General features: G+C 42.5%; 1 protein-coding gene across 3 annotated transcripts; it reads right to left on the reverse strand.

Moving 5' to 3' along the window:
• Positions 1-873: 873 nt before the first annotated feature.
• ZFYVE1 (zinc finger FYVE-type containing 1) lies at positions 874-24,865 on the reverse strand. Of its 3 annotated transcripts, none has more exons than XM_083398487.1 (12): positions 24,775-24,865; positions 21,239-22,052; positions 15,250-15,754; positions 13,077-13,291; positions 10,599-10,705; positions 9,465-9,573; positions 8,852-8,949; positions 8,622-8,739; positions 7,846-8,016; positions 6,890-7,070; positions 3,507-3,620; positions 874-3,004 (listed from the first exon to the last, which is right to left on the reverse strand). In XM_083398487.1, the coding sequence occupies exons 2-12, from the start codon at positions 21,728-21,730 to the stop codon at positions 2,772-2,774; spliced, it is 2,343 nt and encodes a 780-aa protein (XP_083254613.1). In that variant the 5' UTR covers positions 21,731-22,052; positions 24,775-24,865; the 3' UTR covers positions 874-2,771. The 3 variants fall into 3 exon arrangements, with proteins under 3 accessions (XP_083254613.1, XP_083254612.1, XP_083254611.1); XM_083398486.1 differs by lacking the exon at positions 24,775-24,865 and adding an exon at positions 22,952-23,281; XM_083398485.1 differs by lacking the exon at positions 24,775-24,865 and adding an exon at positions 22,952-23,236 and having other exon boundaries at positions 6,866-7,070.
• Between the last annotated feature and the right edge of the window lie 269 nt (positions 24,866-25,134).

Consider the following 25,134-nt stretch of genomic DNA (forward strand, 5'->3'; position numbering starts at 1 on the left):
AGCACATATTTGCAGACAAAGGAGCGGCAAAGGTTCATGAGGATCCCTTCACCTTCCTTTCCGGATCTGCTGTCCATGGTGACTGCCTCAGGGTAATGGGTGGACAGGCCCTCCCTATTGCAGAAAGGATACTAGACTAAATGGGTCCTTGGCCTGAACCAGAAGACTCTCCTTATGTTTGAGGTAAACGCTAAACTCTGAAAGTCCTTGTGCTGGGCTTCCACAGCTGTGGCAGGTTAGCAGAATCCCACAAATGGTATTTCTCATAGAGCGCCCCAGTAGTTTGAAGTCTTGTTTCTTGCTAGAAAATTTTCTAGATTTGTTTGGTTTGCTACTGATACAGCTAATCTTTTATCTGAGGGCTTGTAGTCATTCAGATACCTAGCTTGTCTAGAAAAAAAGGCACCCTAATTATATTGATGCCTTGAGTCCTTTTGTATCTGGAGATTCCAATCTTTTACTTGGGTGTGATTTTGAAACTAAGGGAAAGAAGCCAGTGTGAAGTTGCTCTTGGAAGCATAAATCTCCCTCTTGTTTCCAATATAATACTGAGTATTGCAGGGCCAAGCAAAATTACAGGTTCAACTTCCCCATCTCCTAAAAATTATGGCACGTTATTTCTACTTTGTGGAAACAGCCAGTTCTTAAGAGCATTGACACATATAAGCTTTCTCCACTTTCTACAACCAGCTAAGTGACTTAAGGGGAGAGGGGAGGGCAAGGAGAGAGAGTGAGATGGTGCTAACAGGCTTTCTGTTATCCCTCAGATACACTGAACCCACCATGGCATGCATTGTAGAAATGCAATAGCTGGCTTTAAGAGAATGAGGCTGTTCTGTGGTAACAACAAAACCCAGACAAGTCAACGAAACAGAAGCTTACAAGTGAAGATTTTATACAAGGAATGCCAAGGGTGGTCTCTGGGTGTGCAATAACATGGTAGAATACCTACATGCATGGAGAACATACAGAGGGCATGGACTACACAACAGGTTTCACTTGTATTTTCCACCACAGAGTCAAAAATAAAACACTTCAAAGTGCAGTTACCTAGGTTGAAAAATCACTACAAGATAACTTCTCCCACTTCTATCCCTTGAAGAAAAAAACCCCAAACCTAGTTTCTAGTTACAAAACACATATTAATCCCTGTAGAGTTTAGACAGCAGGAATGTACTACTACATAATCCAGTTCCATTTTGGCATGCAAGCCGGAAACTGTCTCTCCCTTCCCAAGACACAGCAAAATTAGGTAGATATACAGAAGAAATCAGCACACTTGTTCAGAAGGGATAGTCCTTTATAGCACTTAATTTCATATTACAGTTCTAAAATAGGGGTCAGTCATCAAGGTATACAAGGTTATATTTTAATAAGTGGGAGAAACAACAGTGCCAGGGTATTCTGCCTGACTATCATGCCAAACTCCAGCTGTTATGAGTGACGACAAATCTCTGCCATGGGAATGTGCCATTCTCAGGAGTAAAAAGGTGAAGGATTCATTCTTCAAACTGATTGGGTTTCTGAAGGTCTCTTGTCATGGAAGCAGAGATCCACATCAAAGTCTAATGCGATAATTTTACTCAGTGGTTTGATCAGTGTCTCAAAGTGGTTCAATACAGGGTTTTCTCCCTCCAAAAAGACAATCCCCCGATGTCATCAGAAGTACATCACTGTTTTCCAAGTTGGTTTATATGAGTGTTTTAAGGGTGGTTCACATAGATACTGCTAAGAATCTATACTTGGGACCATTTACAGAAGACAAGTGACTAAGATGCTAAGCAAACACTACACTGCAGGTTTGTGGGTCTTGCCTAGTACTTACCTTTGCTCTTAGCCTGAAGATTTTTGATGGGTGGGGTGGGGTGGGGAAGAGTCCATCAACAAGGAAAACCAAGCATAGAGGAATGTGAACAAGAGAAATAAGGCCTCATCAGCCCAAAGTGAAGCTGAAATAGCTGTTAGAAGACCAGCTTTAAGTTTTGTGTTACATTGTTTGATTCCTCCCATACTTCCACTGCCTTTAGCGCATGGCCCTTCTAAGATTACCATCCTTTCTGCAGCAGCACATATTTTTATCAGGACCTGTACAGAGCAGCTTCCTCATTTCTCTGGCTGTTTTCAGCCATGAGGAAACTCCTTAGCTCTGGATGACAAGGCCCTATAAACAGAACAAAAGCCATCTGGGGTAAAATAAATATGGGCGATGGGAGTTCCAAAGGGTCAGACCCAAAAGCTTAGGACTCACTGTCTGAAACAGGGAGTATGAACAACGGTTAGTTCAAGGTGTATAGAACCAAAGCCTTTGTAAGTCTAAGATGCTGTAAACAAACAGCAAAATGCTTCACACAAAAGAATTCCAAGGCACTCAAGAAGCTGTATGTTTGACCCCCTTTACATTTCAGAAAACAGTTCCATTTACCTTTGCTTGTTTTAATTGTAAATCATCAATGCTTCATCAGCCAGCTGCATTCTTAGCATACTCAATAATATAGATATAGAGATACATACTTTAAACTGGTATATAATACACTGGATTTTTGGATTCCTCGTTTTACTGCAAGCTTCTCCATACATCCCAAGTTGGCCAAGTCCTGCAGAACTTGTTAAAACTAGCTGTTCAGCAATCCTATAGAAATCCGCACATGGGGAAAAAGGGCCAGAGATCAGGAGCATGCACTCTGGCTGCAGAAGGTTAAAAAGGGTGACTTTTGTTTTATCTAACCCTGAGAAGCTACGGTGTTACGGAGGACCCAGAAAGGTAGGTAGGGTTAAAGGTCACCGGGCTTTTTATTGCAATTAAAGCAGACTCTGACAGGATGATCCCAGCCACGGGAAGGGACAGCTCTGCGCTCCAGAGAGCACTCGTCACAGAAACCCTGGCCACAGGCACGGCAGTGGTGCTTCGACAGCTTGATATTGAATTCCTTCTGGCAACTGTGGCAGTGTAAGATTTCATGGTCGGGCACCCAGTAGGCAGGTCTGGCAGCATCCTTCACAAGACCTACAGAGAGTTAGGGGGAAAAACCCACAACACCATTTCTGTTTGTTACCAATAAAGAGGAGGAGGGACTGTACAAAACCCACCTCTGTTTTTGCTGCTCTTAATGAAGGATTAAGACTAATCTATAGGATGGTTCAAGTAATTCTCAGGCTGTGGCTTATAAAGGATTAGTGAACAAGTTGTCGATAAGCCCAAGATTTCTGTTTTCCCTGCTTACACTTTTGCGTGCAACCTTATGTATGGGAACCAGGTTTAGAGAATAAAACAACCTATTGCCAAGCTCTGCATCTTAGCATTAACTTGGTGGGGGAGAGGGAAGGATGGCAGTACCTGTGCAGATTCCCCACACCTGCCACCTGAAGAGCCCTGGTCTTCTGCTTCACTGGACTTCTTTTATTTCACTAAGTGCTACTTGCTGAGGGGGAAAGAAAAGCCTCCAATTCTATACATACCCACTGAACTGAGAAGCTAAAAGGTTTCTAAATGCCCCAATAGCACTTACCCAACGGGATATCAATGGCAGTCACTACAGCTCCAAGAGTGTTCTGCACAGCTTCACCAACCTTCCTGGCAATCACTGTCCCCCCTTCCTCATCAGTTGGAGCCTCAGGCACATCTGCATGACAGAAGTTAGGGCTCAGAGACAAAGGCACAACTCCAGCCTAAGACACAGCTGTTCTATTTAGAATTAAAATTGATGTTCCCCCAGAAGTTGCAGCCAGCTGCAGTCAGTGGTTGGTCCCTAACCTGGTAGGGGACAATGACTGAAATCCATAGATCTTCCACACTGAGATCTTCACCGAAGGCTACCTCCCCAGGACGATTCCACCAAAAGCTGTTTTGTGGGCAGAATCCATGACTAAGAAGAGATGAAAGCTCACAATTTGCCTTTCTTGTTACCTTTACTTTCAGCTACTGCCAAGTGGGAAAGGCACAAAGCAGGGCTATATCCTCACAGTAGTATGAGTAAAACTATTGTGCTTCACTACCTTGTCAGTGGCATAGGCTATCTGTGTGACTGTGAAGGTTTTCAAGGTAGCAGCTGATGAGGGGACTAACTGCCATAGGAGAATTTGCTATGATTTCTCATGCTTAGGCAATAAATTGTTCAACCTGCAGCTTACTTAGCTGCCCATGCTTAAAGACATGGTTTCTACATGAGCATGAGTTGGAAATGAGCTGAAAATGGGAGAAACAGGTTCTTGATCCCCCTTTGTTTTATTTCAGGTTAAGTAAAGATAAAGGTAAAGGGACCCCTGACCATTAGGTCTAGTCGTGACCAACTCTGGGGTTGCGGCGCTCATCTTGCTTTATTGGCCGAGGGAGCCGGCGTACAGCTTCCGGGTCATGTGGCCAGCATGACTAAATCACTTCTGGTGAACCAGAGCAGCGCACGGAAACGCTGTTTACCTTCCTGCCAGAGCGGTACCTATTTGCACTTTGACGTGCTTTCGAACTGCTAGGTTGGCAGGACCGTGCAGGGACCGAGCAACGGGAGCTCACCCCGTCGCGGGGATTTGAACTGCTGACCTTCTGATCAGCAAATCCTAGGCTCTGTGGTTTAACCCACAGCGCCACCCACATCCCACTTTCAGGTTAAGAGACCCTGTAAATAACAACAGGCCCATTATACCAGGGATAAAAGGGTGACTGGAGTTCTTGAATTCATTGTAATGCCATAGGATCCCTGAGACAGTCAACAAAAGTGTGTGATTGATTCTTTGGGATGCAAACAGATATGCCTTCAAAGAGGAGGAAGGTTTTTCTGCTGTGAAGGGAGCTCTGCTTTCAGAAGCGGCTGGCATGGTGGAGTAATGCAGCAGGAGTGCCTTCCTGGTACAGCAGCCCTGCTGCCAGCTACTGGCAGTGGCAAGATCAGGGATGTGTTGGTTCACTGGCAGAGCCAGTCTGGCACTCCCAGCGAAGTCCTTGCCACACTGCCACTCTGTCCCACCCCACTGCACCAGCCACTCCTGTCTTCTTCCCAACCACCGCTGCCACTCTTGGAATGGCACCACCTCATGTTACGCTTCCGGTGGATGCCTGCTTTGCAGGGTAGGAGGTCGGGGAGAGAACCTAAAACACAAGGATCTTGGCTAGCCATCTTGTCAAACATTGGTTCAGTGCTTTAAAAATATTACTATTACTATTATTATTATTATTATTATTATTATTAATACAAGTTATGTGTTAAGCTTTATAAAACTGCTTTTGAGAAGGAAGTGGATTTGTGAATGCCAAAATGGCTAGCCAATTGACACGATCAAATTCAGCATCTGAAAACCAGAACATCAGGACTCTCCTGCGTTTGATCGGAGCAAGGGAAGGTACATTTCACAACAGGCTCACTGCAGAAATTTTTTCATCTGTACAAACACCATGATACCCCCTTGTTGAATCAACTCTCATTTATCCACAGGTGTCTAAGCAACCTCTATAATATGTTCTCCTAGCTTGAATCATGCACAAGTGTCTTGAAATGGTATGTTACCAGAGTCATAAACAGCGCTGGTATAGCCCTGGGTAGGTTGCCCTCCAAGGTTGCACACAAGGCTTCTCTAGTGAGCACCAGACTGAATGCTGCCACCTCCTCCCCTTGTAAGCTCAGCATGGCAGCAGCAGAGATGGGTGGCAGCACTCAGCCTGGTGCTCCCCAGCAATGTGCCGAGCAAAGCAGCTGTCTGCTGCCATCTTTATTAATCCAGAATGCCTTGGGAATTCTAGGGTAAGAAAAGATGATAGCTGCTGTGTTCAATTAGCTCAGTGCTCATCAGAAATTAAAACAAAACAAAATAAAGAATGACAGCATCAGCCCAGTCAGCTCTCCAGGGTCCATGGGCAACTATGATGGAAGTGTCGGTTTGGAACTGAGCAGCTTCAGGAACAGAACGACAAGAAAGCATCAACAATGTCCCTCCTCTGGGGAAGCTACTCAGTACATACACACTGTTCTTCTCTATTGCCATTAAATAGATCATTTTCTTACAACCGGTGAATAAATCCATTAATTCTAGAGTTAAAATGAAGGAGATTTAATTCAATCTGAATAGCGATTTCTTAAGATTTAGGTAAGTTGTTTTCATGGAGGAAGAAGACTTCAATTGTAAATGCACTGAGAAATTTGGAAACTAAAATTTATTATTATGCTCCTTCATTTTGCTTTCTCATTTTTCTGCTGTTTTGTGGGAATTGCCCTGGATACAGGAAGGACCACAGCTGAGTGTCAGGTCCAAACTAGACGAATCACTCAACTGGAAGGGACAGGAGGTCATCCTGCCTGATGCAGGAAACGCAGTGCTACCACATCCCTTATAGGTGGCCACCCAGCTTCTGCTTAAAACCTCTAATGAAAGAGATGAGATGTTGGAAATCCACAGCTAGATTCCCCGATTTATTTCATAAGCAACCAGAAGGCCTTAAATCAAAACATTCTCCCACCCATGGGGCAAATAGTGACTTTGGGGTGTATTTAGATCAGGTATTGGGAAGCCTTTGGTCCTCCAGATGTTGCTGGGCTACAATTCCCATCATCCCTAGCCACTGGCCATGCTTGCTGGGAGTTGTGGTTCCACAACAGGTGGAGGGCCAAAGGTTCCACACACATTATTTAGATGATGCAAATAGCACAGGTTAACAGCTTCCTCCAGTGATGCCATCCCAATCCAATTCAGGGATCCCATGGCTGCTTTTGAAGAATCAAAGCAAGACATCCAATCACAGATCTTCAACATCTCACATAGCCTGACCTCAATCTCAGCTGGGAGGTGACAAAAGGCAACAGGGACAAGCATTTAAAAGCACAACATGATACACCAACAGACACACAAAAGGTTATAGGTTTCCCCCCTTTGGTTCACACACCTACTATGGTCAGGATGGGATTACCTAACTGAACGCCCCTGCCGTCATAGCAGCCATCGCATACTCGCACTGGTGTGGGGCCCCAGCCACGTTCGGGAACAGGGCGGGTCTTGGATGAACAACCATCACAGAAACCTTCTCCACAAGCCCGACAATGGTGTTTGGTGTCATTATCTTTAAATGAGATGCCACACTTTCTGCAATTCTGAAGGAGATAAAAGAACACGACAACAAGCCATTGGACTAAGTAGTTTGGTGAAAGAGGTATTGTTAGTCTTTCAGTCAGCTAAATTGGTGGTGGGAACATCTGGCCAGCAGGGAACTCAAGCCATATCCACTTGTTCCTACACCTGAGACGGCATTGTGTATGTGTGTGTGTGGACCAGGAGTGCCAACTTGAATATTGGGTGGGCCAAGGTAAGCTCCACCCCGCATAATCAATCACAAGTCGCAATGCACACACACCATTTGAATGGCAATGCCCATCAACTTGGGGACCCCAACCTGCTCAAATATTTTTTGGAGGGGCAAAGGGACCTTGCCCCTAGGAGCCGGCTCCTATGGTGAGGACACAGCTCTCTGCTAAAGGCTTCCTGAGACAAGCTAGGGCAAGGCAAGCAGGTGTGAAGGGGTCATTAGCATCTACGGCAGCCTCAGAGCTAACCACACGATGGACACATTTCGTCATGAGGCTCAGGATTGGCACCTGCATCAGAGGTGTCTGTGGCCCAGCTGTTGAGCCTCGAGCAGAAAGGCTTCTTTCTTTTTTCCTGGTGGGAAGCAGGAGAGTGAGAGCCCACAAAGGGGGAGACTGCACACAGGGCTGTCTCACTGTGTCTGCTGGAGGCAACAGATTTGTAGAACACATCAGAGGCATTTCATCGAGCAATGAACCATTATTTCATCTCTTTGGAGAAAGAGAAGTAGGGGAAAGGAAAATGACTTCTCATCAGCATGCAAGTATGATGACTACTAGATACCAGAATCTGGGAATTGGGTTTCCAGTAGGCTGGAGCGATTTGATCCGTCAGCCAAGAGGTCACTGCTTTTGTGGGTCCCAGGCTCAGTTCAGACACTGATTGTGCCATAAAGTTCATCCCATCTATGAGGCGCTGAGCAGCATTGTTGTTGTCTTTCAGACTGCAATCCGTCTGCAACAAAAATGGATATTCAATACAATTAACATCTCATTGTGCCTGTCTGCTGCTGACCTGCTGACCTCTACCAAATATTAGAAGATATACATTGTCTTTTATTTGGAGAAAGAAAGTGACTCACCGGTGCAACCACATAAGGAAATTAGACTTCTGTTACTGACTGGGACGCCCCAGATCTTCATGTAAATTCCTTAGAAGGAATTCAAAATAGGAGCTCTGTCTAGGGGCATGGAAGATCCTAATGCATGGCTCTGGTCCCTTCTCTCACTCTTTGCTATGGAATGTGTGGCCTAAACGCACTAGGATGGATCTTAATGGAGAGGTAAGGAGATGAAGCAGGATGAATACAGGAAATGTTTTTTGAAGCTGGGCAGGAGAGATCTGGTATACATATTTCTCAATCCATGTCTCCAAGACACAACATGGTGGCGTCAAACTTGGCTTTAATGGCCTGGGCAAGTAAAATGTCTCTCATCGTCAACATCTCCTGAAATGGGATGATTTAACAGAACAGGGGTGGAATGCCTGCTACTGTGGCAACCTAATTGTTTCCCCTTCAATTAAAAGGACAAGAAACAAATGTATGCAAGTGGACTTACACCTGGCCAGATGTGCACAATTTCTGTCCTCACCACGGTATCCACAGGGTCTTGGTTGCCAAACCAGTACTGTCGGCTGCGGTACACAACTCCGCAGTTGGGGCACTCGATCACATACCTGCAGTCAGGAAGGAAGAAGAACTGGTCACTTGAGCATGCTCCACGTGAAGAGAATTGGAGCAGGGAAGGATGAAGGGGGAAAACAGGTCCTCTCCTGCTCCTGTACTCACCCTGACCAGGCATACTTGGCAAGTCCCATCCAAGGGGAATCAGTGGAAGCGGACGTTTTGGGCACCACTCTAACTTCATTCCCACGTTCATAACAGGCCTGGAATGCAAAATATCAATTAAAATGACTTATCTTCAGATCTCAAAGTCCATACCTTCCATTTACAATGAAGAGTTATGCGTTAGTTCCCCCAAAACGGAGGCAACGAGGAATGGCATGTTTTGAACATATGCACGAAAACATTTACAGCATTAAAACTAGGAACTTACTGTTCTTCAGTAGACAGTGGGTGCCAGAAAACAGGCCAGGGAAAACCCTAATACTTTCTAGCCCAAAGCTGTGAAATCTTTGACCCACCAAAGTGAATTCACAGCCCAGCAGAGGCTCAGAGATCCTCTTGTTTCTGCCTCCAACTGCAAACATAGATGGGTTGTGTAATGTACAGAGGGAGGGGGACGCAGAGTTTGCTCCTTACCGATCACAGGTTGCAAAGCACCTTGGAAGCTACAATACATGGATTGATGGGCTACATTAATCTTAGCAGGTTATAAGCTATGCAGGCTTTTCTTGTCAACCTCCAGTACCAGAAGCTCTCTCTCACTTGCTTCACTCACCTTGCATGTAAACACTCTGTTATCGTACTGATGGGTGTATCTACACCGATTCTTGGCTTCATGAGGCACCCCTTCTTTTGAATGGTTCATGCTGTTTTTACATCCACACCTGGAGTTTCAAAGCAAAGCACATAAATTCTCAGAAGGCAGACTGACCGGAAGCTCCCCAGTGGATCTAATGCTCCCAATTGTTCTTTTGCAGTTGTGGCTTGCATTTGTTGCTCTTTACAATTACAAGCCACATGCAAGCCACATTGCTTCAGCTGGGAGTCAGATCAACCTTATGTCAGATGACTGGCAGATGGGCAACTCTGCTCACCTGTCAAATGTGGCCCATGGGTTGTTGGTTACAATTGGATCTGGCCCACTAGCTAAAAGTGGTTCCCCACCCCCAATTATATAGATTCCAGGTTTATGATGTTACCTAATGCCTTACACACTAAATATATATACAGTGGTACCTCGGGTTAAGTACTTAATTCGTTCTGGAGGTCTGTTCTTAACCTGAAACTGTTCTTAACCTGAAGCACCACTCTAGCTAATGGGGCCTCACGCTGGCGCTGCGTGATTTCTTTCTCATCCTGAAGCAAAGTTCTTAACCCGAGGTACTATTTCTGGGTTAGCGGAGTCTGTTAGCTGAAGCATATATAACCTGAAGCATATGTAACCCGAGGTACCACTGTACAGTGGTACCTCCAGTTATGAACGGAATCTATTCCGGAGCCCAGCCACATCCCAAAAACTTCATAACTGGAGGTGCCCTTCTGCGCGCACACATGGCGCAATGCGGTGAAACCCAGAAGTATATGCATTTGCAACCCGAAGTTTACGTATCCAGAGGGATATGTAAGCTGAGGTACGACTGTACAGTAATGTTGGATTTTATTTAAAGTTAATAAGATCATTTCAGAAGCAGTGTTCTCCCAACAACACAAGAAACAAAGCAAATTCCGAACACGAATAACCAACCGCAAAATTTCTCACCCAAGTTTTACTTAACAGTGACATTGGCAACTCCCTATTTAAAATGGGCAATGACTGGGTTGCTTGTAACATGGTCATTATATTGTAATATAAAGCATAATTCTGACACTGTAGATCTTATTCAAATAGTGTTCTTCACATTCCACCTACCCGCAGCTGAGACATACGGAGGAACAGGTGAAATACTCGTCTGGAAAGAAGGAGCTGTGGGCCATCTGATCATCTGGGATCTCACCGCAGAACCTATCACTCAGTGCCTGCAGAACACACAGAGAGAAACCAGCAGTGAGTATAGAGCTAGAGGGACAACAAAAAAACACCAACTTTTATGGAACGGTATAGGAGTGTGAAGCACCTCTTATGTGTTAGATCAGGGCGTGGAACGTTTTCGGCCTGGCATGTCAGATCTTCCTCTCCCTGCACCCTGCAGGCCAACTTTAACAGATGCACAGAGCCACTTCCCTGACAAGCATCTGATGGTTCCATTAATCTGTCAAAACTGAACTGTGAGGGAGAGGTCTGCTTTGCCTGCATGTTCCCCACAGGAAACACAGCACCTAGCAGGACAGAACTCTCTGCTCACAAGCTGATGAGCGGAGGGTACAATCTTGCCCTCTGCAAGGGTCTGCTGTCAGTGAGTTCCTCCTCCGCTGTAGGGAGGACTGACGAGGCTCTCTGCTGTGGCGGATATATATCGCGATAGATTGAGGCATTGTGATGTTTAGCTGGTGTTATATTAGGATGTTGAAAACCAGATATTGCCCAGCCCGATCTTCAAAAAGGATGGAAAGACTGTCAAAACTGTTAGGTTCTAGCCATATTGCCATTCATTTATTCTTTTCGTAAACCACGTTGAGGTTTTTATTACAATTAAATGGTATATAAATTTCATAAAATAAAAATAAATCATAAAATCCAAAATTTCCAGGAAAGAGAAAGAGAGGCAAAGGGCTTACCCCTACATTGGCAGCCTATTGGCAGGAATTTCCCTGAACGTTTTGTAAGCAACTTCTCCCCCCATCCCCTGCTCACAAAGATTGAATGTAAAGATTGCAAAAGCACCAAGCAGACCCTGGAAACCTTTTAGACTACAGGGGTATCATTGCCTGGCCATTACATGCATTTTGGGAGAAGCAGAACTTTACAAACTCCTCTCTGCTGCACAGTTATGAAAGCCACAAAATCTCTCTTTGGTTCAGCAGGCAAGAACCATAGATTAAGACAGTGCAACTGATTGCAATTCAGATGAGAAACTTTTCTTCTGGCAACAAACCATTAAATACCTCATGATCAGAAAGTGTATACTTCACACTGCAACATCCATAAATAGATAAGCCATGAATGAATAATGAACATTAAAACCATGGGTAACTATACTCTTCACGTACTGTAAAAATGCCTGTCAAATCATAAAGTGAACAAGGAGGGGTTGTGGAAAAGAAGAGTTCGGCTGCAATGCCATGCACAATTTCCGGGAAGTAAACCCCACTGAGCACAGCGTAAATAATCACAGGATTCTGAGAGAACATGTTAAGGATTGTGTTGTTAGTGGCAACACCACAATAAATATAGGAGCGGGGTTGTAGGGAAGAAGTCAAAAATTACAACTTCTCATTACATGGGAAAGATCTAATTGTATAATAAATGCTCAGTGGAGGATGTTTTGCAGTAAAACTTCTAATTGCATACATATAAACTCTCTCCTCGAAAAACATATCCATCCTCATTTTAAAATACTTTCCCTGACAGCCACTCACACTCTTACATTGTCCCCTGAAGAGCTGTGCTCTTGACCTCCACTAGCTCCAGATGTTACATCTTTGCTATCTACAGATGAAAAACCATTTAAGGAAACTGAGGGAAAAAATCAAGGCAAGTCAGAGAATAGGTTGTTGCCTGGAGACCATGTCCTGACTCTCAGTTACCCAGGCAACAAGAAGGATCTTTCCATTGTACTACAGCAGCTTAGTCCCGCCTTGCTTGGCCATTTATGGTGCATTACTACTAGTAGAAGTACAGTGTCTGTAGAAACTACGTTTGCAAACACTGGGGGAAAGTATTAAAGAGACATGGGCTTGATGAAGTACTATTTTCACCTACTCCACAAACCCAGTCCAAAGTTTCTTCTGGCCTTTTTTTAAAAGAAGAAAACAACTCACAGAAGCTGATATGCCCTGGGCAACTGGAATAGTCAGGAAGTACAATTCAGACCTCAGTGTTAGTTGTAAGCCTGCCAATGTCCTCAATTTCCCTCGGTGTCAGCCTAACTGGAGGCGGGGTGTCCATTTTCTCTTGGCATGGCTCACTTGTCGTACTGTTCTGGGTCTGCCTACTCTTCAGGAGCTCTGATACACTGTCTACTCCGGTCAACTCTTGTTCTTTGCTGTTTGCTTTTTATTATGGGAGTTGCTCCGTGGATAGGAGGAGTGCAGGTGACCCTGCTTTGGGACGGGGGTTGGACTTTGATTTCTAAGGGACCTGATGGCAATCAAAGTCCAACCCTCCACAAATGAAACTGGAGGAATTTGCAATTTGAAATATAGTCACCTGCCCCCAGAGCTGCTGGCTGTGGCGACGGAATCTGTGGTCTTTGTATAGAGAAACAGTAATTCACCATCTTACACTTACTTTGAGTGCCTTGTAGATAACTCCAGGAGGCCGGGGAGAACGGGTCGTATTATTTTCTAGCTGCTGCTCCACGGCATGCCTGAGCCCAGAGAAATCCGTTGGGGGGTTATGTGTCCTTGTTCCTTTGTAATGGATTGAGCTGAAGGCTTCAGGGAAGAGCCCAAGTTTCCGGAACCGATCTTGGACAAGCTTCTCAGGCACCTCAGAAGGGTGATCTAAAAGATTCAATCACTTTAGCTATATTATCGTGAGGTTTGCACATGTATTTACTTTTTTTTTTTACATATGTGTTTACATGTATTTGCATGTGCATTCTTGATCAAAACAACAAATTCTCTCCTAATAGGAAACACCTAGAGCAAAGCATAGGCTGGACCCAAAGGTTACCTTCCTTTCCCAGAAACAACATTTCTGTGAACGCAAGGGCCTTCAATCCAATGGAGGGGAAATTTCTTCCAATCTCTGCAGCCCCCCCACCACCACCCTGTCACCTATGCTGTTCTGGAGCAGATTGGAGATTGGAGGGAAGTGGGGAGGATGGTAAAAAACCAGCCGCCCTTTTCTATTAGCAGATGACAGGATCACGGGATCCAACTCCATGCTGCCAGAACATACCTTTTAAAAAGTAGCTTACAAATTGTTAACCTAAATAGATTATTAGAGGAAAGAAATGGGGAATAGGAAGAAGAAGCCCTTTATAGGAAATCTTACTATCAATATTACATTATTTAGATGCAGTTGTATTGATGGCCTACTGATGGGGTCACATTGTTTTTTTAAAAGCGTATCTGCTGCAAGGTGCAACTGATGAAAGCCTCCTCCTCCTCCAACAGCATAAACTACTTGTACTACCATGGTCTATAAACAAGGGATTTTTAATTTATATAATACCGCTTGTTTTCTTGTGTGTACAAGTGGTGGTGGAGGTTTTTTGGTGGTTGTTTTTTTTACTACTCTACCTATTTCTGTAAAATCAGTGGCAATGCCATTATACTCCATTATACTCCAAAGATGGCAAAATCATCTCCTGCAAGAAAGTTCCAGGAACATGTTCTTGAAACTCCTTTCATTCAGATCAGATCTCAGCTGCTGAATATACCAGCTGGACTACTTACCACTGCTCTTTAAAATGCTTATTTGACTGTCTTTACTGTTTACTGCTTGTTTTATTAATTTAACATTTTGTTGTTGTTGATTATATTGTTGCTTCAAAGCTATGAAGCATCTTATTGAAAGGCAGATTTTAAAAACTTCTTAAATAAAACAAAATAGTTTCTGCATCTTTGTCAGTTTTTCGGTTGTTTCACTGGTGTTCTCCAGAGCTACTGGTAATGCTCAGCAAAGTCAGTCCACAGGGAATTCCTTTCCTTTTAGTGAGGGGCTGAAACCAGGGACGTACATACTGCCAAGCTTTTTATTTTTAAAATACAGTGGTACCTCGCAAGATGAATGCCTCGGAAGACGAAAAACTCGCAAGACAAAGGAGTTTTTTGTTTTCTGAGTTGCTTCGCAAGACGGATTTCCCTATGGGCTTGCTTCGCAAGACGAAACGTTTTGCGCCTTTTTTTAAAAACCGCCAATGCATTCCTATGGGAAACCATCAATACACAGCGGTGCTTCGCAAGACGAAAAAATTCACAAGACGAAAAAACTCGCAGAACGAATTAATTTCGTCTTGCGAGGCACCACTGTATGTTTAAAAGTACTCTATAATATGCAAGCAGGATATGCATCTATTGCATAATTTAGTCTGCTTCTGTTAGGTATCAAGGGGAAAACTATGGAAGACAATGAAGCCATGCTTCCTGCCACTGGAAATTCTGATCAACCCTGCCTCTGGTTTCTAAGATTTCAACAGGTGGTATACACTAGCTTTGCAGCTAGAATATCTAGAAACTTCCTTCTTCTCCTTGCTTTTAAAAAAAGGACGATGAAATGTGATCCCAAAAGCCATAGTCACACAAAATACACATAATCCAAGCTCAATGGCTTATGCTTTGCTATTTGCCAGATGCAAACTCCCTGCATGTTACCCTTCTATATTCTAGATAGTGAGCTAAGTCAGGATTCAGTCCCCACATCTTCCACGTGGCAACACCCAACTCTGGCTGTGTTACGATACAGATCCATCCCAAGTGATTTACATTGCAGCAACCAACGTGCGTCTACTCACCAGCACCTAGTAACTGTGTGTATACAGTCTCGTGGAAGATAATGACTCCAGGGCCCAAAGTGGACAAGGGAACATCCAGGCCACAACGGGCTGTGGTTGCCTTCAGTTCTTTGGTGAAGTGTTTTAGGTAGGCCTCTGAGGCATCTCCAAGAAATTTGAAGAGATCGTTGTGAAGTCTGTCAGCATGAGTACGGTAGATGATAAGATCCGAAATAGCCAAGACCTTCAGAAGCAGCCGGGTCCTCTGACTCAGGTTGACAGTGGCCCCCAGAAGACCCTCTGTGTCAATCACCACCATTTTGTGGACAGGGTCATAGGCTGCCCAAACCCCTACCGTACAAGACTCCTGAGCGGGAGAGGTTTTAAAAACCTCACGGCCATAGAAGAAAGTGTGGTTAAGGGTATGAGATTTGCCATCCCCAGTGTTCCCAAAAATAGACACCACCTTTACGTGCTGATCAGGTTTGCAGTCCAGTTTCCTGATAAATTCGTCTTCGTTTGCCACCTTCCAAAACAAGAAGAGAAAGATTGCGTTAGAACTTTTTAATGGAAAGAACCCAGTGCTGAAACGGTGATGCTTCTGGGACATGACTTGTAACTGCAAGTGACATTCTTTTAGCCAGTAACACTCTGAGATACTGATGCCTGCTAAAAACTTTTTTGTTTAGGCAAGGAATGGACGGTAACATAGCTAGCCCACACAGGAATATTTGGATTTCTTATCCTGCTTAAGGATGTCACATCTTAGCAAGAGGGGCAAAAAACTTAAATGATTGTGCAAGGATTCAGTCCTTTACTCTTACTCTATTTTAAAATTCCTAGCATCTAGAAATCATTCTGTTATTATATTTGAGCATAGTTGAACTATGCTGTTATCTTACCTCCAGGAAAAAATATGATCCAATCATAGATTCTTTGCCACTTTAATTATATACAACTAACATACATTTTTCCAGTATGGAGTGAGCCAATGAAAATGTGAACTAAAACTATGAACTATTAGAGGGGGGGTCGTATATGAATGGATGTCATGTATTTTCTTGTCCAATCGCAGCATCAATTTGACTTTGTCAATGAGATATGAAATTATACATATAATTTGAAGCATATATCACATAAATTGTATCATCTTTCTTCTCCTTAGCAGGACTCCTCTACATCTAACAACTGCGTGATAAGCAAAATTTAGCGGACGAGGCTTTTCCTGGCATACAGCTGAAGCGAGAGGAAAAGTTTCATCTGGTATGTTTCTGCTTGTCTTGCAGCCTTTAAAAATGGTACAGCAATTCTCCACAATGTACACTATTTAAATGAAGGTAGATATTTTGAGGGAGAAGCCACACCTGAATTCTCTTCTACTTCTTTGAGGCTGTTAGAGAAGCAGACTCTCCAGGTTGCAAATCAGCAACCTTAATTGTTAGGGATCCACTTTCAATGTCACCATTATGTTTATTAGAAAAGAGAACAGATGTGCCGCTAAGCCATAACTGAAGGCCTTATAGCCAAACCACAGGAAGGTTTGTCCTCACTGAAGTCAAATACAACCTTGACATCTATTGCATTAGAAAACAGCTCCACCCACCCATTACTGATGAAACAGCTAGAAACAAGGATAAATGGGATAGAAAACTGAGGCTGCATCCTACAAAAACCTTATTGGCAGTGTGCCCTGTTGAACAGAGTGAGATTCACTTCTGAGTACACCTGCTAGGGTTGTGTCAACAACTTTTGTAGTTGCATCAGAGAGATACCTCTTTCAAAAGAACTTACAACTTTAAAAATATATAAAACAGTAATAAAAAAAGAAAATCCAAGACAGCGTGACAGTCAAGCTATAAAGGAGCTAAAAACAGCACCCCACAATAGAGTCAAAGTTAATAGGTAAATAATTTTTTTAAAGCTTTCTCTAAAAGGATATTCATAACTGCTTGCTGCCCATGAGCTATGACACCCTTGCTCCTAAGGAGTCTATTCAAAGTCAATGGAACTGCACCAGTTTATACCGTATTTTTCGCTCTATAAGACGCACCAGACCAGTTTTTGGAGGAGGAAAACAAGAAAAAATATATTCTGAATCTCAGAAGACAGAACAACAAGAGGGATTGCTGTGCAGCAAAAGCAGTGATCCCTCTTGCTGTTCTGGCTTCTGGGATAGCTGCGCAACCTGCATTCACTCCATAAGACGCACACACATTTCCCCAAACTTTTTAGGAGGGGAAAAGTGAGTCTTATAGAGCAAAAAATACGGTAAATGGGTTATTTTCAATCTGACCTGTAGATGAGGAACCATACCACCGACTTCTCTAGAGATGGGAAGGCCTGGGGAAAAAGCGGAAAATTGGGAGAAAAACCAGGGGGGGGGTTCCGTTTTTTTCCAAACGGGGAAAAAACAGCTTTGGGGAAAAAAACAAAAAAAGGGGGGACTGGTTTCCCCCCCAGTTTTCCGGGTTTCTTCCAGGCCTTCCCATCTCTAGACTTGCCTAAGAAGAGAACAGAAGTTACAACGCATTTTACAAGCCTGTAAGCTTTCACACTGCTGTTAGGGCTGCCATTTTATTTCACTTGTGCTGTTCTTCTGCCTTCAACAGCAACCTCATACCTAGAACCCCACCCAGTTACACTTTTCCTTATCTCTGTAACAGAAAAAGCTTTACCTCAGTGTCAGTCACTAGCATTTGACTATACAATAGAAACAATATAGATGGATAAGGTGAAAGTTATTCCCTTATCACTGAGTATGGAAACTGACAATGGATGCCTTACTCAGGAAGTGGCCTTATACCTAGTCTGATTATTTGGTCCCTCTGTTGTTTGGCTTGAACAGCCCTCCAGGGTGCCAGACAGGGGGCATTCTCAGCCCCACCTAGTCAGTCAGTCAGATTTGTTTATGAGAAAGCATTGGTCATAAATGTCCAAAAATGGTACATGTGGTGAATCCATAGTGAATTTGATGCAGGAATCAACCGTGTTCAGCCAAGTAAGAAATTCCAAAACACCCAAATTCTGATGAGCAATGTTATAAATATATGTCCTACTTAGAAACAACCGCAATTTTGTACAAAGAGAAAAATCCACATGTACACTGCATGGCATATATCACTGATATATATCACTGATGATATATATCAGTGTGGGTTTAAATAGTGGTGTTTGGGAATTTCTTACCTGGATGAACACAGTTGATCCTTAAATCACTAGTGCACATGGATTTTTAATAGATATAATTTTTTACTTATAAATAACACTGACAAATTCGTGTAAAAAATACAGTAAACCAAGCGACAAGAACATCGTATTATATATTATAACAGGAATCATTCCACATGTATCACTGCCATTTGGACAGTTTCTAAGGCTGAAACATAATTGTCCAATATATTGAATAAAGGGACACAGACACACGATTTGAAACAAAGAGATTTTCATCAAGAGGGTATAAAGAAGGCTAAATATTGAGTATGAGTTATTGTAGGATAATAGGTCCGTTCAAAAGCAGAGGGGAAAAACCTTTTCAAGTATATGAAATGTAACAGAATACCTTTCCCTATTAGACATATTGTACTGAAACACGGATATTTAATATAAGATACTCCAGGATTTGCCTGTTGTAGGATATTGGATCTTTAAATGTGAAGAAAAAAATAGTATATTCAGTTACAGTTTACCACATGAAACCCCTTATTACTAAAGGACATTTTAACAAAGTTAATATTCCAGATCTGTACAACCTGTACAAACAAAACAATTTTTTAATCCTAAAGATGGTAAAGCTTTTGTTTTAAGGGATTTCATTACATGTCACTCCACACATGTGATCTATGTGATTGCATACCCTTGTCCACGTGTATATGGAGGAACAACAAAAAAAGTGGAATTTTGGAATTATGGATCATTGAGCAGTAAGATCAGAACTAGAACAACTGAAACTTTATTACTTCCATATTTCATGGTATACAACTGTACACCGTAGCATTTGACGTTTTTGGCAACTGAGCAAAAATTTCAAATCCTCAGCAATATTACTCAGCAGGAGTCATATTGAACTGATACATTAAAGACAGTTTCTCCCAATGGTTTAAATTATAGATTTGATTTCACAACATTTCCGTAATAAGGTCAACGTTATACTACGCCTTCCCACTCTGGATATATTTTGATGGGCATTTATGTTATTTAAAACTTTTATGGAAGAAGTATGTCATTGTCCTGTCAAAGGAGTGAAGGTTGTACAGCTGACAAAACAGAGAAGTGATAGTAGGAGAGTTTCCTTAGGCCAGTAATGTTACAGTAGTATTTCAGACAGCTTGTTTTGTTCTAACTACTGAAGCACATTTAGAAACCAATAAATATGAGGAGTTGTTGTTATTTTAATGTGACAAAGCAGGGAACTAATGTACCTTATAGGCAATAATTTTTCTATAAAAGAAAATACTTCTAAGTTAGCAGCACACAGCTATCTAGGAAAAACAATTGCATTATATAATTCAAGTTGGAATCCGTCTAAGAAATGTAGAAGTTGTTTTTCATCTATGGAGCTTGAAAATGGATGTTTTACGGGTGATTTGTAGTATATGTTATTGTTGTAGATGGTTGATAACTTTTATTATTAGCACAGTATGTGGACTATTTGGATATAATTTGGGTTCCCATTTGTTGTGCAAACATAAACTCGAAGACAACAGTAAGCTTCCTTAACCTTAAAGGCATATTACAGCTGAGAGTGTGATTTTGGCAAGACTCTACAGGAACTCATCATTCTCTTTGAAGCTCTTTACTTATCTGCTCAACCTCAGCCTCCCTTTAATTTCCTTATACCAAGTAGGTTAACTCTTTCAATGGATTGCAAAACTAAGAACACTGTAAGTATGATGATTAACTGCCATGATAGTCTTGAGGTCCAGCAAACAGCACTCTCATACCTGAACAGACTATGCCAGACACAGTGCAGAAAAACAGAACTATTATGCAGCCACTGTTACAAAAGAATTTGGAATGAAGGTTCAGTTCTGACATCCAACAAATCAGCAAGTATCTGTCTGTTTACATCTTAACCAACTTGCATTGGTCATACTTATTGCAGTTCAAAGCTGCTTGTGGACTTTCGAATTCAAATCCTAAGATCTCAACTCCTCTAGCAGCCAGACCAAAGGTTCCTTCTGTGACATCAGAGCAGTTAACCCAGTGGCAGCAAGAAGACTTATGATGCCTCTGCCTCCTGTGACATCATAGCAAAGAAGCCATTGCTTCCTGACTTCAGTGTATGCTACAAACTACAGAAGAGTTTCTCTGTTAGGACAGATTTAAGTGACTTTGACCATGACCTCATTTGTATGTATTTGAACCAAGTGGCTTTGTTAAAGTTTGCAAGTTGAGGAGGGGGAGGGAAAGTGGGTGGATGAAGGAAGAAGGGGAAACTGATTTTGCCTTTGCTAATACTTGTTATATGCTCTATATAGGAGGGAGGAAGAGAGAGAGAGACAGATTTAAATGTAAGGCACATATGTAGAGGCTCTCAAAAAAAATTTCTTTAAAGACTGAATTGAGGCTGTCATGTTAGCTACTTACCGTGCATCTTGCCCACTCAAGAAAGTATCCACCCCACAACTGTCAAGTTGAAAAGTCACAAAGAATAATTCTATACTACAGTGGTACCTTGGGTTAAGTACTTAATTCGTTCCGGAGGTCCGTATTTAACCTGAAACTGTTCTTAACCTGAAGCACCACTTTAGCTAATGGGGCCTCCCGCTGCCGCCGCACCGCCGGAGCATGATTTCTGTTCTCATCCTGAAGCAAAGTTCTTAACCCGAGGTACTATTTCTGAGTTAGCGGTGTCTGTAACCTGAAGCGTATGTAACCTGAAGTGTATGTAACCCAAGGTACCACTGTATATCATTGGGTTTATTCCCCCCAATATGATGCTGCCTTGAGTCCCTCAGATAAATCATGCAGATTTAATTGTCTGCCTTTCAAAAGTCACAACATTTCTTACCTGGATCTCCTCTGTTTCATCTACCAACAGGAAGCTTACAACGTTTTCTGTCATCTTCTTCCTCTTGGTCTCCTCATCCATCCCCTCCTCCTCCTCGTGAGATTTGTCACCATGGTAAACAGTAATGGGGTGCTTCCTCTTGTTTCCACCCGCATGTGTCCTCTTCTGACACTCTACACAGAGGTTAATTTTGCATGCTTGGCATCTTATTGCTGCCCTCTGTCTGGAGTTTATGATATTGCTCTGCATGATATTCCCACTGGCAACCTTGCAGGTGTCACAGTATGGGACATGGCCGGCTTTAATTCGGGTCCGTTCATGGTTTCGTAGCCTTTCCTGCCTGTGTAGTTCTTCTTCACACCGCTGGCACTGCAGGCTTCCACACTCATCGCACTCAAAGGTTGCTTCATCTGTGCCACTGCAAGCATAGCTTTCCTGGCACAAAAGGGCAGTATTCAGTCCCTTATCAGCTGTTGGAGGCTGGGCACTCATTTTCAGAAATTTTACTGTTAGCTTTACAATTTTTTAACAGATATGTACATTGGTTTTCCAAAGGATTAGAATTTGTATTTATCTTAACATTGAGGAAACTCTGCATATGTTGATATTTCTATTAAAGAATGTGTCCGTCTTGATTTTCTCTCGTCTATAATGGCATCATCATATGCAAAGCCAATGTAAACACTGCAGCTTTCCACAATTAAGGACAGGCCCAAATGAATTATGGGCTTAAAAGTCACACTGAGGTTAGATATGTGTAAGAAAAACAAGGATATGTTTCTAAAATGCAAGCCAGATCTTTTCCCTGAAAGGCCTGAAAAAGAAATAGGAAAAAGATTTATAAAGATAACATCAATGGTTTTATATTTTTTAAAAAATCAACAGAAAATTCAGACAATATTAGTAAACCTTGTGCTTTCCTGTCACAATTCAACTCCTCCTGAACAATGCAAAGCACTTGGGGACATTTTCCGGATCTATGTTTTTTGCAAAACAAGAAATGTATTTGTCTGCTCACAGCAATGCTATCTCAGACAAGATCTTTATTTCAGCTGCAATTATATCTGAACAAACTAAAGTTCATCACACAAAATAAGCAGAAGGGCCTTTATAAAAGTAAGTGGCATAGGCCCCAATTCTATGTTTATAAGTCTGACTTAAGTCTGGTGGCAGTATATAGGATTACAGCCTTAGGAAGCACGGAAACAAATCTGACCAGGGAGAGCCACATCAAAGCGCCACATATTTTTAAACCCTACTGTCTGGGTTTTTATTTTTCCCAGCGGTGAATATCTACTTACCTTAAATTAGGACAATAATAATTTACAAACGTAAGTCAAGCAATGTTTAAGCCAGCAAACGGGGTGGGAGGGAGGGTAGGTGTCTTACAGTAAGACCATTCCATCTGTTTACATTTGTAACTTATTTGCTTCCAAAACAGGACCTTTTGCCTTAAAGCACAATAAATATTTGTCTGCCCATATTGCCTAAAAAAGGGCAAAACATATACCTAACGAGCTGCTTACTTAAGGTTACTTTAAATCACAATAGGAAAATATTGCTATATACTAAACATTTCTTTTAAACTAGTAGATCTTCTCATAAACAACAACGGGGTGGGGAGGAAACAGAATAAACGAAATGACAGGGTCTGCCTAGGAGTAAAATATCCCCCCAACATCCCGATCTATTGTTTACAAAAACAGTAGGCACCTTCCTCCTCCTCTTCCTCCCTGGAAGTCTTAGTGACTAAGTAATCAGATCACAGTCTCCTCCTCCTCCTCCTCCTCTGAGCTTCAAGGATCGAGCTGGGCAGATCCTTCCTCTCCCCCGCAGGGTTAGGGCTTAGCTCCCACAGTGCCTGAGCCCCACCATGTAGACCTGGGACCCCCTAGGAGGGATCGGGGCCAGTCCAAAGCTCTTCTCCTTCTCCCCTTGTTGTCAGTCTTGATCAGCTGATCGCAGGGAACTTCAGGGTTATTTTTTTTTCTAAGACAGGAAGGTGAGCGGTCGAGGGGGGAAAGGCCGGGTGCATTGTGGGAATCGTAGTGCTCAGGGGGCGGCGCTTCAACGCGTTCGGAGCGGGGGCAGAACTACATGTCCCAACATGCACTGCGGAGAGAAGTTGAGCCGCCTTGCACAGCATCCCGGGAGATGTAGTTTCAACAATCCCTGGGCTCGTAATTGTGACAAGCCGCGGCGGCGGAGTGAGGTTTCGTAGGAGGAGGAGAATGCATGGATGGGTGTGATGTGGCGTAACGTGTTGTGTAACGCGGAGGGATAAAGAGAGATTATCGGATAGGGGTGGAAATTCGTATAGATGTAAGCTCTTCGCCTTTATGGAATATTAGGGTTGACTGCGGCGCACCTGGGAGTTCAGTTTGGCTAAGGGAGCAAAGAGGAGGTTGCAACAGAGCCCCATAAAACTCCCCTCCGGTTTATTCCCAAAGCGAAGTTTCCTTCTGGTTTGCCACGAATTATCTTTAGAATGTCAGTTTAGGGATCTCAAGGGCTGCAGGAGTTGTTAACAGAAAGCGCTTCGAACCTGTTCTCCCGGTTCTATCTTTTTGATGAATGATGAACTTCTGTCCAATTGCTAGCAGAACTTCCGTATAGCTATGAGTGAAGTTGGTCCGTTAAACTTGGCTTTGGCACTGGGAGAGGAGATCTACTGGCAGAAAACTGGTAGAGTTGGACTGGAACCTGAAAGTGATTGCGCTATATAACAATCTGATGAAGGATGAAGAGGATGTCAGGAGGGGTCTGCAGTCACAATACAAGTTCCCAAACACACTGGTGTAGAGCACACACTCCCAGAATAATTGTACTTTGAACTAAAGAGCCTGAAACTATGATATATATGTATAAATGGAAATCTTCAAACTATTCATCAGTAATATAAGAATAGTTGAGCATAAGTGATTATGTTACATTAACACATTAATAGAAACAGATGCTATGCATAAAGTACATGTATTGGGTATTAAACAAAGATGCCAATGCATATGCTAATCTGAGCATGATACTAAATAAATGTGTTGCCAATAAAGTCACATAGGTTCAATAAAGATGAGCATCCTAATGTGTAAATTTGCAAAAGTTTTCTATAGGTGTATACAAGGTTTTTTTGAGTTCCAAAATAAACAACACGTTTTGAATTCAATAGAATTCTTCACGAGAAAAACCTTTTTCTGTTTTGCGTTCAGCTGCAACATGTATCTTCACTCTCATTGGACTGTAAGGTTGCAATCCTTTAAACCCTTAGTAAATGGCTTATTTCTGAGTAAACATACATAGTAATGCAGTGCAATGCTACAAGCCTGTACACATTCCTCTGGAAGTAAGCTTCACTGAATGCAATAGGACAAAATTGTACTGTGCTGGTATGAACAGTAGAGTGCAACTACTTCGGATTTTTTTTAAAACCATATGAACATTTTATATAATGGCGTACCCAAGGCAACATTCAAAACTCCATAACTAGAACACACAGATATCTCATAGTTTAAGGCAAACAAAATGGTATCTCTCTATACTTATTCCTGTGATGTTGACTCCTTCTCGCTGACTTTATACATATCTATGGTGTGATCACTCTTGGAATTATCTTGACAGTTCTGGTTACCACAGAGCTGGAAAAGGTGTAGAAAATGACAAACAAAATAATCAGGAGGCAGAAGCAACTCACGTCCAAGAAAAGGCTATGATGTTTTGGGACTTACTAGTTTACAAAAAAATTAAGAGTAAGCGGACATGATAGTTTATAAAATGATGCATGTTGAGAAAGTTGTTAGAGCTAAGTTTGTGCGTTGAACCACTGTCAAAGCACAAAAGCTGCTCAAAGGTCTGGTTGGCAACTCTACAAGTGTCTTCTGTTTCCCCCAACATAGTGTGAT

The sequence above is a fragment of the Podarcis tiliguerta genome (genome assembly GCF_965153285.1).
Source record: "Podarcis tiliguerta genome assembly, chromosome: 1".
NCBI lineage: Eukaryota > Metazoa > Chordata > Lepidosauria > Squamata > Lacertidae > Podarcis > Podarcis tiliguerta.